At 34.6% G+C, this 15,273-nt stretch overlaps 2 protein-coding genes across 2 annotated transcripts; both read left to right on the forward strand.

Moving 5' to 3' along the window:
- The first annotated feature begins 1,404 nt into the window (after window positions 1-1,404).
- LOC140161990 (trace amine-associated receptor 13c-like) lies at window positions 1,405-2,451 on the forward strand. The gene has a single exon (XM_072185281.1). The coding sequence runs from the start codon at window positions 1,405-1,407 to the stop codon at window positions 2,449-2,451; it is 1,047 nt and encodes a 348-aa protein (XP_072041382.1).
- Window positions 2,452-6,267: 3,816 nt separating this feature from the next.
- On the forward strand, window positions 6,268-7,302 carry LOC140161991 (trace amine-associated receptor 365-like). Its single transcript, XM_072185282.1, has one exon. It carries the CDS (start codon window positions 6,268-6,270, stop codon window positions 7,300-7,302), a length of 1,035 nt encoding a protein of 344 aa, XP_072041383.1.
- The last annotated feature ends 7,971 nt before the right edge of the window (window positions 7,303-15,273 follow it).

Here is a 15,273-nt window from a genome sequence, read left to right on the forward strand (position 1 = left end):
TAATGCTAAATGTCTGCTGTTATATCCAACATGCATAAGGATTTCTAATGTTACTTTTGAATGTATATAGGATGTTCATGTTTTTGAAGGTGAGGTGGCAGGTACTTTACATAACCTGTCTTGTGGAATCAAAACAATATTCAGAACAAGAGCAGATGCTAGATTAGTCAGACTCACCCGTTTCTACCATTGGGTGTATTGGGTGCTTGGTAGCGTATTATCGAATATTGTTTGTGGTCGACCACAATAATGTCACCAGTTAATCATCATTGGTCTCGCTATTGCAGTCTCTAGTGTGAAATTGAATGGAACATTTTGAAGTACAAATTTCGTTCTCTTCATCTTGCTTTTCGTTGGAATGAACATTGGAATTCCGATCATTTTATTCAACAATTGACCTTCCTTTCCTAAGAACATGGTAATGATAAACATTATTATGTTGGTTCGTGTTGGTCTTTCAAGAAAATCTACACTAGTGACGGAAAGTTATCTTCTGCAAATAAGATGGCATCGAATTTGTTAAAATTGCGTACGGTAATTACTGAAGTTGAGCTTTTTTAAGTCGCACACAATTTGTAACTTTGACTAGCTTGGATACAAACTAAGAAACTCATATTGAAACTAAGAAACTCGTATTGAAACTATCACTTTCTGCTTGCTGCTGTTAATACATTTCATTTGGTGAAACGGATGTGAAAGGACTTGTAATGACATAAAGATGTGTTTTATCAAAAAACTGCAAATATGTACATTCAGATTATGTTACTCGATAATAGTGAAAATTGTGCTGTTGTCTTCTTGCGATAATTTATAACATAATTCAACATGAAACGATCTTTTGTCACACTGGAAGGAAAGTATATACTATACTGTATGTATTATCTGCATGTCTGAACAAGGAAAATGTCGTAGTTAAACTTGTGGGGTGTGAATTGCGCATTTGAAATTAAAATGGTCGGACGTGACGTTTGACAACAAAATAACACATCCATTATTTTTGTTTTAAGTTTGGAAGTTAAGATTGCGTAAGTATTTACCTATTGTTCAAAATAGTGGAAGTTTATACTTTGTGATTACAACCAGAAAACAATCTCCACTTGGTAGAGCTGGATATGAACAGACCTTTGTTCTCAGGTGGTGGCGGACATGGAACTAGAAATGTTTTAATCCCATAACAGTGAAAGGTTGCGATCTTGTAGACCGAATAAATATCAAACTTGAACAAAGAGAAATCTGAGGAATGTGGGGTACGACAAAGTGGTCAAGTTGCCCCTATTATCTTTATTTCATGTGTAGATATAAAGCACGTTAACTAATCTTCACTATTTCTCTTCCACTTGCTGCTTACCAAGGAAAAATAGGCTATATTTTACTTGATGAAATTGGATCTTAACAGACATAAAGATGAATCAATTCGATAACAGTTCAATATATGACTATGAGCCTCTGTCCACAGATATATCAGAATCAATCAGTTCTCACAAGTGGTTAGCGTTTGAGATGAGCCCTATTTACAAAGGATTTCAAGTGACCATCTTGACCATCGCCGTGCTAATATCGATCACAGGGAACTCTCTTAGCATTGTCGTCATTCATAAAGCAAATCACATCAAGACTACGACTAAAATCCCTATGTTTTCTCTCGCTATATGTTACATCCTTATAAATATGGTGTTTGGAATACCATTAATTGGCGCTACCGCTGTTAGCACCTGGCCGTATGGGCAAACAATGTGCTTTGTACTTGCCTTTGGAATGAACTGGTTCTATGCATGCAGTGCATGTATATTATTTACCTTAAACTTAGATCGTTACATCGCGGTTACAAGACCTCTACATTACCATACCCTCATATCTAATTGGAAAATTTCAATGTTAGTTTTAACGGCATGGCTGTTTTCATTTTCCGTCACATGTTTCAACGCGTTTTTACCATACCAAAGGGCGTTCTTCAAACATGACTATCACTTCTGTTTCTTTGACCCATACACTGATGAAATTGTTGATATAATCGGAATGATTAACTTATTATTATTAATTGTATTCCCTATTACAGCAACAATTGTGATTTATTGTAAAATTTATAATATATCCAAGTTTCACGCACAGCAAATTGCACTTTTAGAACAAAGTATGCAAAGGAACGCGGAAAAACAAAGAACACTCGATACGAAAGCAGCTAAAGCGTTCTTATTAGTCACCGCAGGGTTTGTGTTAGCGTGGTTACCGTTTCTGATTGCTATAGGTTATGAATATGCATTTAATAAGGAGCCACCAATACTGCCCTGGTGGTGTGCATTTTGTGGGACTGTTAGTACGTCTATTAATGTAGTGATTTATTACTGGAGGAATGAAGCCTTTAGACGTCCGGCGAGGAAGATGATGATGCGATGGAGGCGGGTTGCACCTGACGAAACCAGTATGCGGGTTTCTTCAATTATACTTGAATAGGTTATTTAGTGGCAAATTCTAATGAGATTTTGGCATCACATCAATATAAAAGTTCAAAGTAAAATTTAAGTAACGTGGCAGCTTTTATCTTGAAAGTTATAATAAAAAAAAGACAATGCACGATAGGGAAGGTACGATTCTGCATGGGGAACAAGAATTTATTAAGTTAAAAGCCTGTAACCGGAGAATTTTAATGTGAGGGCGCTTTTTTCAAAATGGGCACCAAAAGTGCCCTCAGCTGTGACTTTCTGGTACCTTCCTAATAATACTGTGACTTATTTATACTTACTGCCAACAATAAAAATTCAAAATCTGGTAATTTATACCTCATAAGTGATAATTTTAAGCATATTAGGCATATGATTTTCATTGGATTTTGGCGGCCATTTTGAAAAGCGCCCTCAACTATGACCTCTTGGTACCTTCCAATTAACTCCTTGACATAATTATACATTACTGCCATCAATACTAATCCAAATTGTGGTCAATTATACCTATTACCTGACTATTTTAACCGTATAATTGCTTTACATTGGATTTTGGTGGCCATTTTGAAAAAAAAAAAAGCGCCCTCTCATTAAAATTCTCAGGTTGCATACTCTATACCTCATACTTGTTCCCCATGAAAAACTGGTCTAGAATATGAGAATCTCTCCTTTCTTAGTGGGGCTTCCCTTATTTTTAACTGGTCTAATGCAACACCATTAACATTTTCAGCGAAGTGCAAGATGGGGAGTTTTACTGACCAGGAGTATATACCTTAAAGTCATCCATTTTGTTTTGATAAACATGGTTGGGTTTTATAAGTATCTCAGATGTAATTTGGGCAACAAAACTCAACAATCAAACTCCAGCATTACTACGATTGGATCAGGGTGATGTATTTAGCATGTTTTTTTCCTACTGAATCATATCGCATTACCGTAATTCTGTATATGCCCAGAATCTTTCTTCTCTCACCTGAAAGGGCATAATGTCATTGTTGTATTTACGAAGAATGAAGAAAAATAATTCACCTCGAGGGCGGGTGTAAGAACATAAAATTGACCATGAAAATTCTTGTTTTTTCAACTTTTGAAATTGTGAAATTTCAACGTGGCAACAGGGTATCAATCTGGCAACACTGACACATTAAAATTGGGTAATTGAAAGACAATTACTAGGGTTACGCAACTGTGAAGTCCATTTGGGCAAAAAATCTACCAACTTTATGTGCGGTTTTTGCAAAGTTTGTACTTTTTCACGAGTGAAAACTGAGAAATTATGGTGTTTTTTAACCTTAAATCAACAAAAACAAGGTAGGCCTGTTACCATGGCAACAGAGGGATGCTGAATTTTTAAAATATCTTTTTTTTTTTTTATTGGCGCCCAATTGCGTCTATCCCGGGGCTTCTATCTCCCAGATTTGGAGCAAAATCCAAGAGATGACGTGTCCAAAAGTTTGTCAACGTAGAAAAAATTTGCTCTAAGCATGTTTCTTCTCTGGTGTTACTATAATCATGATAATTGCCGGAAGCAATAAAAAAGAAACCCGACACATTAAGGTGGTACTACACTACTTGATACATTTGTGTTTTTTATTTATTTATTTATTTATTTTTTTGCATTTTTTATTTTTTGCATTTTTCTCAAAAAATAATAACACACTGGTATAAAGGTTATGTATAATATTATAGGGGCAAGGAATCCAAGTACTTCACTGAAATTTAAGTGATTCAATACAAGTGGTTCATTTATATAATGTTAAGAAATGATGTACATTCTAGCAGTACCTCCTTTCTTATCATAAATAACGTACCGCTTGTCTTGAGTCAGTGAAATTCCATTGTAATAACTGGATTACTTGCCCCTATAATATACCTATAATATTTTTTTTTGAGAAAAATGCAAAAATAGTCACAAATTTATCTAGGGTGTAGTACCACCTTGAATATTAATTGAGCTTTTAATTTTTATCATAGGCTACACTGTTTTCTCTGTCCTCATTCATATTTTATTCATAACTTTTCTTCTCTGGCGTTACTATAATCATGATAATTACCGAAAGCAATAAAAAACCGACGCATTAAACAGTAATCGAGTTTTTTAATTTTATCATAGGCTACATCATTATCATTCATATTTTATTCATTACATATAAAATAAAAAACTCAAATTTGGAAAAGTCATATGCTGGTATTAATCATTGGCTGGTAGGCCTACTCATGCATGTGACAAAGGAGGAGCATTGTACTTTAATAGCAGAGGTTAAATGATGACAGCAGACAACTGTTTGAAACACATACGAATGGAAGGGCTTAACAGACTCCCTTAATTTAAATCTATTTGGAGAAATGCAAAACAACATTCACAACAAGAGCAGATGATTGTTTAGTCAGACTCACCAGTTTCTACCATTAGTATGAGTATTGGGTGCTTGGTAGTTCTGTATTATCGAACATGTAGACGATTGTTTGTGGTCGACCATAATAAGTCATCAGTAAACCATCATTGTTCTCGCTATTGCAATGTTCTGTGTGAAAAGAACACCTTAAAGTATGAATAAATGTTGTCCTCTTCATCTGGCTTTACTTTCATATGAACCTGTAAATTCAGATCGCTTCATTCAACAACAATGCGAAATTTACCTCTCTTTCCTGAGAGCATGGTTTGTACTCGTGGTAATGCTTCGACCGAATGAAGAAAGGTCTGCACCAGTAATGGAAATATAACGTTTGTTAATAAGATGGAAACTACTTTGTTGAAATTATTGATGTTGATCTATTTCTAATCTACATTAAGCAATTGAAAACTACATAAAAAAGTCGTGCAAGATTTTTGACTTTGACTATTATTGTATTGGTATGGATACAAACTAAGAAACTCGAATTGAAACTGTCACTCTCTGCTTGCTGCTGTAAATAAATTTCACTCGCTGAAACAGATGTGAAAAGACTTTGATGTCAGGGTTTGATGTTACAAAGTATGTAAAGCTTGCGCCTAAATTCAAAGAAAAAGAAGTTGATGAGTATTTTCAACATTTTGAAAAGGAAGCTACAAATCTGAAATGGCCTAAAGAGCAAAGATCTTTTTATTAATGGGATGCATTAAATAGTGGCAAATATGTAAATTCATATTATGTTATTGAAAATGTTACTGATACCATTCTACAAGCACGGTAATTCATTGCATAATTCAACAATTCGTATGCATCTTTTGTCGTGATGGAAGGATACAATACTGAGCATAAAAATATAATGTGTGTACAAGGAAGAAATCGTTGTTTTAAAAAGTTGCGGGGAAGTGAAGTGCGCATTTGAAATTTGAATGGACGAACGTGACGTTTAACACTATGGCACAACCCTTCTTTTTGTCTTAAGTTAAGTGGAGGTCAAGACTGCGTAAGCTCTTAATGACAGCATTTTACCTATTGTTCAAAATAGTGGACGTTTATACTTACAACCGGAAATAAAATTAATTTAAATACACCTTGTTCTCATTATGCGTTTCAACAGAAGGTGGCGGACATGGAACTGGAAATAACTCAATAACAGTGAAAAGGTTGATTTTGCGATCTTGCAAACTGAATAAATTGAACGAAGAGAAATGTAATTACTGCGTATACAATGCATTGTGAATGTAACGTTTGCACTTGAAAATATAACTTTGTAGGTGTAATATGGTATACGACAAAGTTGCCATGTAACACCACTTCTCGTTCTTTTATGTGTTGATGTAAAACACGTCAATCTTCACCATTTCTCTTCCACTTGCTGCTTACTGACGGACAATAGGCTACATTCCACCTGATAAAAGCGGATCTAAACAGACCTAAAGATGAATCTAACCGAGAATGGTTCTGAGTCCATGTCCACAAATATATCAGAATCACTCGCTTCTCACAAGTGGTTAGCGTTTGAGATGAGCCCTATTTACAAAGGATTTCAAGTGACCATCTTGGTCATCGCCGTGCTAATATCGATCATAGGTAACTCTCTTAGCATTGTCGTCATTCATAAAGCAAATCACATCAAGACTACGACTAAAATCCCTATGTTTTCTCTAGCTGTATGCTATATCATGGTTAATATCGTGTTTGGAATACCATTTATAGGCGCTACCGCTGTTAACACTTGGCCGTATGGGCAAACAATGTGCTTTGTACTTGCCTTTGGAATGAACTGGTTCTATGCATGTAGTGCATGCCTCTTATTCACCTTAAACTTAGATCGTTATATAGCTGTTACAAGACCTCTGCGCTACCATTCGCTCATATCTAATTGGAAAATATCAATGTTAGTTTTAACGGCATGGCTGTTTTCATTTTCCGTTACATGTTTCAACGCGTTTTTACCATACCAAAGGGCGTTCTTCAAACATGACTACCATTTCTGTTTCTTTGATCCATACACTGATGAAATTGTTGATATAATCGGAATGATTAACTTATTATTATTAATTGTATTTCCTATTACAGCAACTATTGTGATTTATTGTAAAATTTATAACATATCCAAGTTTCACGCGCAGCAAATTGCACTTTTAGAACAAAGTATGCAAAGGAACGCGGAAAAACAAAGAACACTCGATACAAAAGCAGCTAAAGCGTTCTTATTAGTCACCGCAGGGTTTGTTTTAGCGTGGTTACCGGTCGTGATCGCTATAGGTTATGAATATGCTTATAAAAAGGACCCACCAATACTGCCCTGGTGGTGTGGATTTTTTGGGACTGTCAGTACGTCTATTAACGTAGTGATTTATTACTGGAGGAATGAAGCCTTTAGACGTCCGGCGAGGAAGATGATGATGCGATGGATGCGGGTTGCACCTGAGGAGACCAGTATGTGGGTTTCTTCAATTATACTTGAATAGGTTCTTCAGTGTCAAATTGTTATTGTGATTTAGGGTTTCTCTACCGGAAGTCAACTTATGCCGAAATTCCTTCCCACAATAGGCGTATCGCATAACAAAGGAGACGGATTAACCTTCGAGCTGTATCTATTATTATGCAATACGCTATTTCATTGTGGAAAGGAATTTTGGCACAAGTTGACTTCCGGTGGAGAAACACTAAATCCGCGTAGAGGTGAAAACAATTTTTGAACACTTTTTGAATATTCCGCGCTGCACTGGTACGGTCACGCGGTCCCTCTGCATTGAACCATACCATGCTCATCACTCGTACCTGTAAGATTAGTATCTTTGAAAAGACCGGTATTGTATTCAATCTATGATTGCAGACCTATACAGGTGATGAGAGCAACCTGCTTGTAGTGAAGCGCGATATACTCGTCTCATATACGTCTTATTTACACGTCCTGGCTTCGTTTAGCTCCGTTCAATACACGCATTGACGATAAAATATAGGCGCTTGAAGGAAACATCGATTTATTCGGCTCACATAAAACGAGACATACTGTGATCAGTGAATAATATTTTGTGGAAAGCAAATAAGATTCTATTCTTTATGGAAATTGCACATTATGCCTTTAACAGTCTGAACTGCCACAACAGAATTGGTTACCGACATACTCGAAAGCGTGAAAATTTAGATGATAGTACTTTTTTCCTCTTAGGAGAATTTCATGCGATTAAAGTTGATTTAAATTCAAAGGAGAAAACTGACGCTGTAAAATAACTTTTTGAAATAAATCTAAAACGGGAACTGCTTTAACCGGGCCATCGAGACTATGCTAACCGTCGGCCACGTGAACAGTCCAGAAGGTTAGTTGCCTGATGGAGTCTGGTGGTTCCAGACCCAACGTGCAAAAAGTAAGTTCCTGTATTAGATTTATTGATTGACGTCACTGTCAATCAAACTCCCTACGACACTTGATTGGTTAATAGTGCGTAAAGGGTAGGCCGATTCATCTGGTGCCGATTGGAGAAAAGGAATCGCAGAAAATGGCGAGAAATTGCATACTTTTGCAAGGCAAAAAGCAACTTTTCTGGGCATTGTTGACATGCTGCCTTCATGAAAGAAGGTTTCCTACTGTGAATACATTTGAGACTGATTGTATATTTTGAAGGTGCACAATTAACTATAACATAAGGCATCCTGTTTAAACCGCCGCGTTCAGCAACTCATCATCACGACTCTTGTAAACAAACCGTGCCCGAGTTCGACGTAATCTAGTATTTTTAATTCCGCTTTCAATTACAATTTTTTTGTTCTCTATTAACAGATAGCCCTACTACACTTTTAAGTTAAGAAGTCAGGCATAAGCTCTCTTTAAGGGGATGCATCAGTTTCAGAAGTGATTTATAAAATAAACACTTCACAACGTTCATATTGGGATATCATAAACATCTCAAAAAAAGTAATGACCCCCCCCCTTAGATAATGGCCATTATTCAAAAACGGGTTATATTGTTTTACAAATCTGCAAAATGAGTTGGAAGCAGAATTCATTTCTGCGCATTTTGACACTTCGTTTGATATGACAGCCGAAAAAACGATAAAACACCGGTCAGTTTAATGTAATGAGGCCCAGGTTTGAAAGTTGCACTTACAGCAATACAAAAAAACACTCGGATATCATTACACATAGTTCCTCCCATTATAATAAATACAAATCAATAGAATTTACTGCAACTTTCAAATCTTGGTTTGCGTTGATTTAAATGTACGCTGTGACGTCAATATTTAGTCAGTTGCTACAAATAAGATATCAATACATGTATGTGCAGAAATAAATTCTGCTTCCAACGCATTTTACAGATTTGTTTAACAATAGCCCATTATTGAATAATGGTAATTACTTTTTTAGATGTTTATGTACACGAAGGTCACGTGTCATATGAATCAATTTTATCATTGCTGCCTCAGCTGTTGCTATCACAACGCCGGCTAAATTGGATGTTTAAAGGATATAGTTGTGCCCAGTTTGTGTGTACTTTCTGAATGGTCATTTTAAATTTTGGTTATCAAACTCTTGAATACTTGCTCTAAAATTCTATGAAGCAAAATTCATGATATCATTTCAGTAGGGGCTTCAAAAGCTTCGAAATTACATAATTTAGGTTATAAATATTTGGAAATTTCTCTTTTCAGATGATTTATTTTTAATCATACATCTTTAGTAAATCGGATGACTGCCCAGCAAACACAAAACGTGTTCGACATCATTCGCAAAAGGTTATAAAAGGTTGTCAGAAAACGTTTAAATGTCGGGTTATATAAAGGGTATATTAGGAGTATAAAATGTTTTCATAACCTTAAAAAACATTTTTTTTGATAATGTACTGCTCAGCAAACAAAAATGTTTTACAGAAAATGTTTAAATGTCGGGTTATATAAAGGGTATAAAAACGTTTTAATAACATTCCAAAAACATTCTTGAAAACTTGATACAAAATATTCTAAACAGAATGTTATTTTGGGGTTGAAAAATATTTTGCGAAAATGTTTGCCCAAAATATTTCAAATAACGTTTTAAAAACGTTTTCATGACCTTTATATAACCTGACATTTAAATGTTATTAAAAGGTTTTGAAAAACCATTTTAAGAACATGTTTGTGTTTGCTGGGTTCAAATATTTTAACATAATGTTATTTAAGTATTGATACAATATTTGGCAAAAATGTTTGCAAAAATAGTTTACAATAACATTTTTGAAAACATTTAAAAATATTGTTGTAGTGTGTTTTCATACAAAACGTTTTAAAACGTTATCATGACCGTTATATAACCCGACATTTTGATGTTATTAAAACGTTTTTACCTAAACCAAAAGCCAAAATATAACTTATTTAAAACGTTTTTAAAACGTTTTTGTGTTTGCTGGGTGGTTATAGGAAAAAGTTTAAAATCACAAGAAACGACAAGTGGCTAAAACGTGTCATTGTATTTTTAAGACACTGATTTTGTAATTTTGGATGCGAATGAATTTCTGTAAGCCACAACATTATTTAAACCACTATAGAATAAAAAACGTTGATCAAAAATCTGTCAAATTGCATTGTAATATTTTAGCTAACTTTCTTAAATATTGCACCTTGAAAAACAATAAAATACAACGAAACCATCAGTATAGGAGAAAAAATATTTCGCTTCACTTATTTTAATCATATTAAATGGTGGCTATAATTTTGCAACATTTGAAATGAAATAGCCATCAGTGTTTGAAATCAATGCATCATCTTTATCGATGTCAGCGTTTCTATTATGACGTTTATAATATAGAATCTACAACAAGAATAAACTTAGATGAAACCATCACTACAGATAAAGTGCTCAACTAAAAAGGAGCAGGAATATATTTAAATGTAGTGAATTTAATATTTAATACAAAGAGATGTACAGAGTTTTGGAATTAAATCTAATACTGGAACTTACTTTTTGCAACTATTGCGACGTTGCGTCTGGAACCACCAGCCTTCATCAGGCAACTGACCCGTTGGACTGGTCACGTGATAGACGGCTAGGTATCGACCCGATGGCCCGGTCCCATGCATGAGATAAATTGAAGCGTAACTATACCATATATTTCGGGAATCTCGGAACGCGTGAAGAACCACTTCAAATCCTTTGGAATCTCAACATCCTTCAAACCAGTTAACACGCTTCGCGGGAAATTTGTGAATGTGAAGGACAAGCAACCGAAGGACAGACGCTCAAACTTAGTGTACGGGGTTGTGTGCGGTGATACCGATTGCTCTGCGGCTTATGTTGGAGAAACCAAACAGGCGTTAAAAACCCGCATTGGTCAACATAGGAGACCAAGTAGGCCTACCAACGAAGCACAAAACTCTGCTGTTTACCTCCATTTAAAGGACACTGGACACTCAATTAAGAACGAGGAAGTCGTTATTCTTGATAAGGAGGAACAATGGCATATAGGAGAGGCATAAAAGAAGCCATTTGGGAACGCATTGAGCAACCATCACTGAACAAGAAAGGGGGACTCCGCTTCAATTTATCTCATGCATGGGACCGGGCCATCGGGTCGATACCTAGCCGTCTATCACGTGACCAGTCCAACGGGTCAGTTGTCTGATGAAGTCTGGTGGTTCCAGACGCAACGTCGCAATAGTTGCAAAAAGTAAGTTCCAGTATTAGATTTAATTCCAAAACTCTGTTTGAAACTACTGGATGACTAAGAACATTCACTCATTTGACAAAGAGATGTAATTTATGCTTGACTGAAAAATATTATATCATTTGTAATCCACTTATTTCAACTCTTAATAATGAACTTGTGAGTGCTTGTAGACATAAGAAGAAGTACTTATTGTGTAACATTTGATACCTTGACTTTTACCAAGGCCTATGCTTTTTATTGGCACTTTATCATTGACTTTTATAGTCGCTCATAATTTATGTCACACTTTTTATAGACACTTTAATTAGCTCAATGCTGTGTCATGGCCAGGTATATTTTGCTTGTGCTCTCATTCAACTGAGGAGTTAGGTGTGACAACACCTATACGAAACAGTTCTGTATTGAATGATGGTGTAAATATTAAATTCACTACATTTAAATATAATATAGAATCTATATAGTTTATATATTCACCAGTACTTCATTATGGTTGCAAATCTTTTGAAATGTTAGATGCAATCTGCATCAAAATAAATTATCCATTCCGACGTTTAATGGATATTTAAGGATCGGGTATTGTAAAAACATTCTCCTTAATTGCAACAATTGAATAATCCTTTAAGTGGATCTTATGTTATCTTAGTATTGGGTTTATATCTAATGTATAGCATATATTATATATAATCTAAAATGCGGGTTTAAAAATACAAAACTGCTATTACATTTTCGTTAAATCCCGTAGGGTATAAAAAGGAAAAAAAACACACCTAGTAGCCTAGAGCCTAGTAAAAGCAATTTACAATTTAGGTAGTATTTCAACTGATACAATGATTTATTTGGCAAGAAGTGCTTAACTTTATTTAAGACACATTTATATCTGAAGTATTTTTACAACCATCTAAGTGAATATCAGGATGTATTTGAGCGTGTTTTGTTCGATATGCTGTTTCTACAAGCATAAGGTTCGTTTTGATACATTGAGTGCATTTGAGTAAGTTATTGCATTTGAACCAATTGTATACTTCTTTTAATTCACAGTTCATTGTATCATAAAGCTTATTTACATCACGAATAATATGAGTTGCGTGATTAGCAAATAAAATAAATGATAATAATTTGGATGTAAAACAAATACCATTTATAGATTCTTATTAGATACACATGACACATGTAACTACAAAATCAAATATATTAAACTTAACTAATTTATTGTAGTTACGCTACAGTTCATAGTAAAAATGTCAAGAGTTTGAGTCCTCCTTTAGTGAGAAGCAAGTAGCAAGAAATTTATGTTTTACCTTATATTATGAGAAATTAATCCCGGTTCAGAAAACATCTTATGACGCAGGTAGCTACGAAATTAAATGTAATTTTTTCTACTTAACACTACAGATAAAAGCTTTTAAAATTTAGTTCCCTCTTTGGAAGGCACAAAAAAGTGAAAAAAAAAAAATGCCGTATATAGTATGAAATCAAATCCAGGTCAAAGCACACCATTTAGCTATAAAATTAAATACAGATAAAGCTTTCAGAGCCTGGTTCCTTCTTCAATGCAAAACGTGCTAAACATCGTCATGTGCGAATGAGAAACAAAACCCTATCCGCATACAACCATACACCTTAAGTTCTGGTGTATATGATGTATATAAAAATCCTGTTTTGTGACAGTTGTGAGTGTATATAAGAAGTAATTTCTAACACAATGAAAATCATCTTTTGCAAGTTAAAATTGGAGGGGGAGGGGTAAATTCTTGTGTGAGGCATAATGTAAGAGTTTGTCCATAATAAAAAGGTAGTATGAGCCCTATCCTAAATGTAATCATGATTTTTCTGTCTCAAATGTACAAAATGGGAGCTAAAGCTCGATATGAATGGTCACAGCAATAAATTAGTTCATGATAATGTTCATCATTCATATATTATACTGGCGCTAGATCATCTCTCAAATATAGCCATGGATATTGCAGCACTACAATATCCATTGGATACCATTACGTAATATGCATTGTAACATATTCCGTCCACAAAAATAATGCTTTCATCTATATCAAGTGTGCCGCCAAAGTTGCCTGTTTATTGAAATAATTCAAAATCAAGACATCAAAATATGTATTACTTAGTATGTATGTATAGTATATCACCAGTTACTTGTCGGAAATAAATGCACGGTAATGAGAGACTTAGCTAAAAACTGATAGAGAGCAGCCAAACTTAAAATTTACATTATTTGCCGAAAATACACCATTTTAAACAAAACCTCGTAAAATTTATTTTACACCAAAGCGCTAATCAGGGCAGTCAAAATAGTATTATTTCATTTGAAAAAGAATACCAAATTAATGAAATCCAATAATAATACATGAATGAATAATACTCGCTCAGCGATCGAGTATAAATGCAGCTTTACGGTGTCATGTAACAAGTGAAGACACGCGTGCGAATGCAAAACGCCGATTAAAAGAATTTTGATAATAAAATTGGATAGGGAACATTTGCTGAAGCGGAATAAATATGAATGTTTCAGAAACGGAAACTACGTCAAGGCTCTTATGTTCTGATTATATTAAATCTCAAAAAGATGTGGAGCGTGTTGTCTTTATTTTGATTTGTTTTGTTCTGGAACTATACAGACACAACATAATCAATCATTCATGGTTTGTCTAGTTTTCATAATCGATTACTATGGTTTGTTTCTGTTTTGATGAAATGATATATAAATTGTCTCGATTGACATATTTTTATGATTTTGGTTGATTCTGAATTTGAATTATGTTTTGCTTATCACTGCTTATAGTTAATTCTTATAAATAATGAAACATGTCTACGATGGTTACATTCGCCAATAAACATGTCAGATAGAGAACAGACTGTTTTACTGAAATAAAAATGGTTTAAACCCAAGAACTACTGAGCCATATTTTGTAACACGAACTACGAAGGGGGGTTGCACTCCCCTATTTTCAATTATTGTAAACATCATGAACCGTTATTTTTGGTACAAATGTATAGCTATGGGTCCCCTCTACTCAGTGATACCAATATAATGCCACTATGACGTCATTATGTGATGACGTCAATCCAAATTTGGGAAATTCTAGCTATGTACAAAAGTATAAGCACAATTGATTTTCGGCTCAAAATTCTACAAAACTGCCATTTTCACCGATTTTTTTCCTCATTATAAACGGAAATGACTATTTCAACCTAACTTACAATGTTACGAGCGCCACTTGACTCAAGGCCAAAATCACCTTTTACCCAAATTCACACGAATGCACAACACAAATACACTGTTTGATTAAGCTAACAAAATCTAAGTCTTTAATTGAAAACAGAGTATGTTTGGTACATATAATAACAATATCGCATATACAATAAAATCACACAATGACAGGTTTACTCTATCAGTACTTAACCAGCTGTCTTCTTGTTGGTGATCCTAGAGTTCTTGTAATGTTCTGGACGACTGATGTAATATATCCGAATTAAGCAGGACTGCGATGCAATTGTCCCCACTTATATTGACAGTTGCGTTGAATCAAAACACCAGACTTCAGCAAGTCGACAGAAGAATAAATATTCCTTTCTTGGAAGAAGTACGTTCTTTGACGTATTCTAGATCTTCTCCGACAACACTGGCAAATAGTAGTACTTTGACTACATAAAATATTTCTGGTTTGCAATTTCCTTTCTTTGAAGGAATTGGACTGTAAGCATATTAGCTAGCTAGCCCAGATCAACACTATCAACTGTGTCAATCATTGTGTTTACATTTTCTTATATATCAAGCACTGGGAA

This window comes from Amphiura filiformis, chromosome 10, assembly GCF_039555335.1.
Source record: "Amphiura filiformis chromosome 10, Afil_fr2py, whole genome shotgun sequence".
Lineage (NCBI taxonomy): Eukaryota > Metazoa > Echinodermata > Ophiuroidea > Amphilepidida > Amphiuridae > Amphiura > Amphiura filiformis.

What these genes read in the sequence shown, in the direction of transcription:
- LOC140161990 (XM_072185281.1), top strand. Translation starts at nt 1,405, where the DNA reads ATGAATCAATTCGATAACAGTTCAATATATGACTATGAGCCTCTGTCC.
- LOC140161991 (XM_072185282.1), top strand. Translation starts at nt 6,268, where the DNA reads ATGAATCTAACCGAGAATGGTTCTGAGTCCATGTCCACAAATATATCA.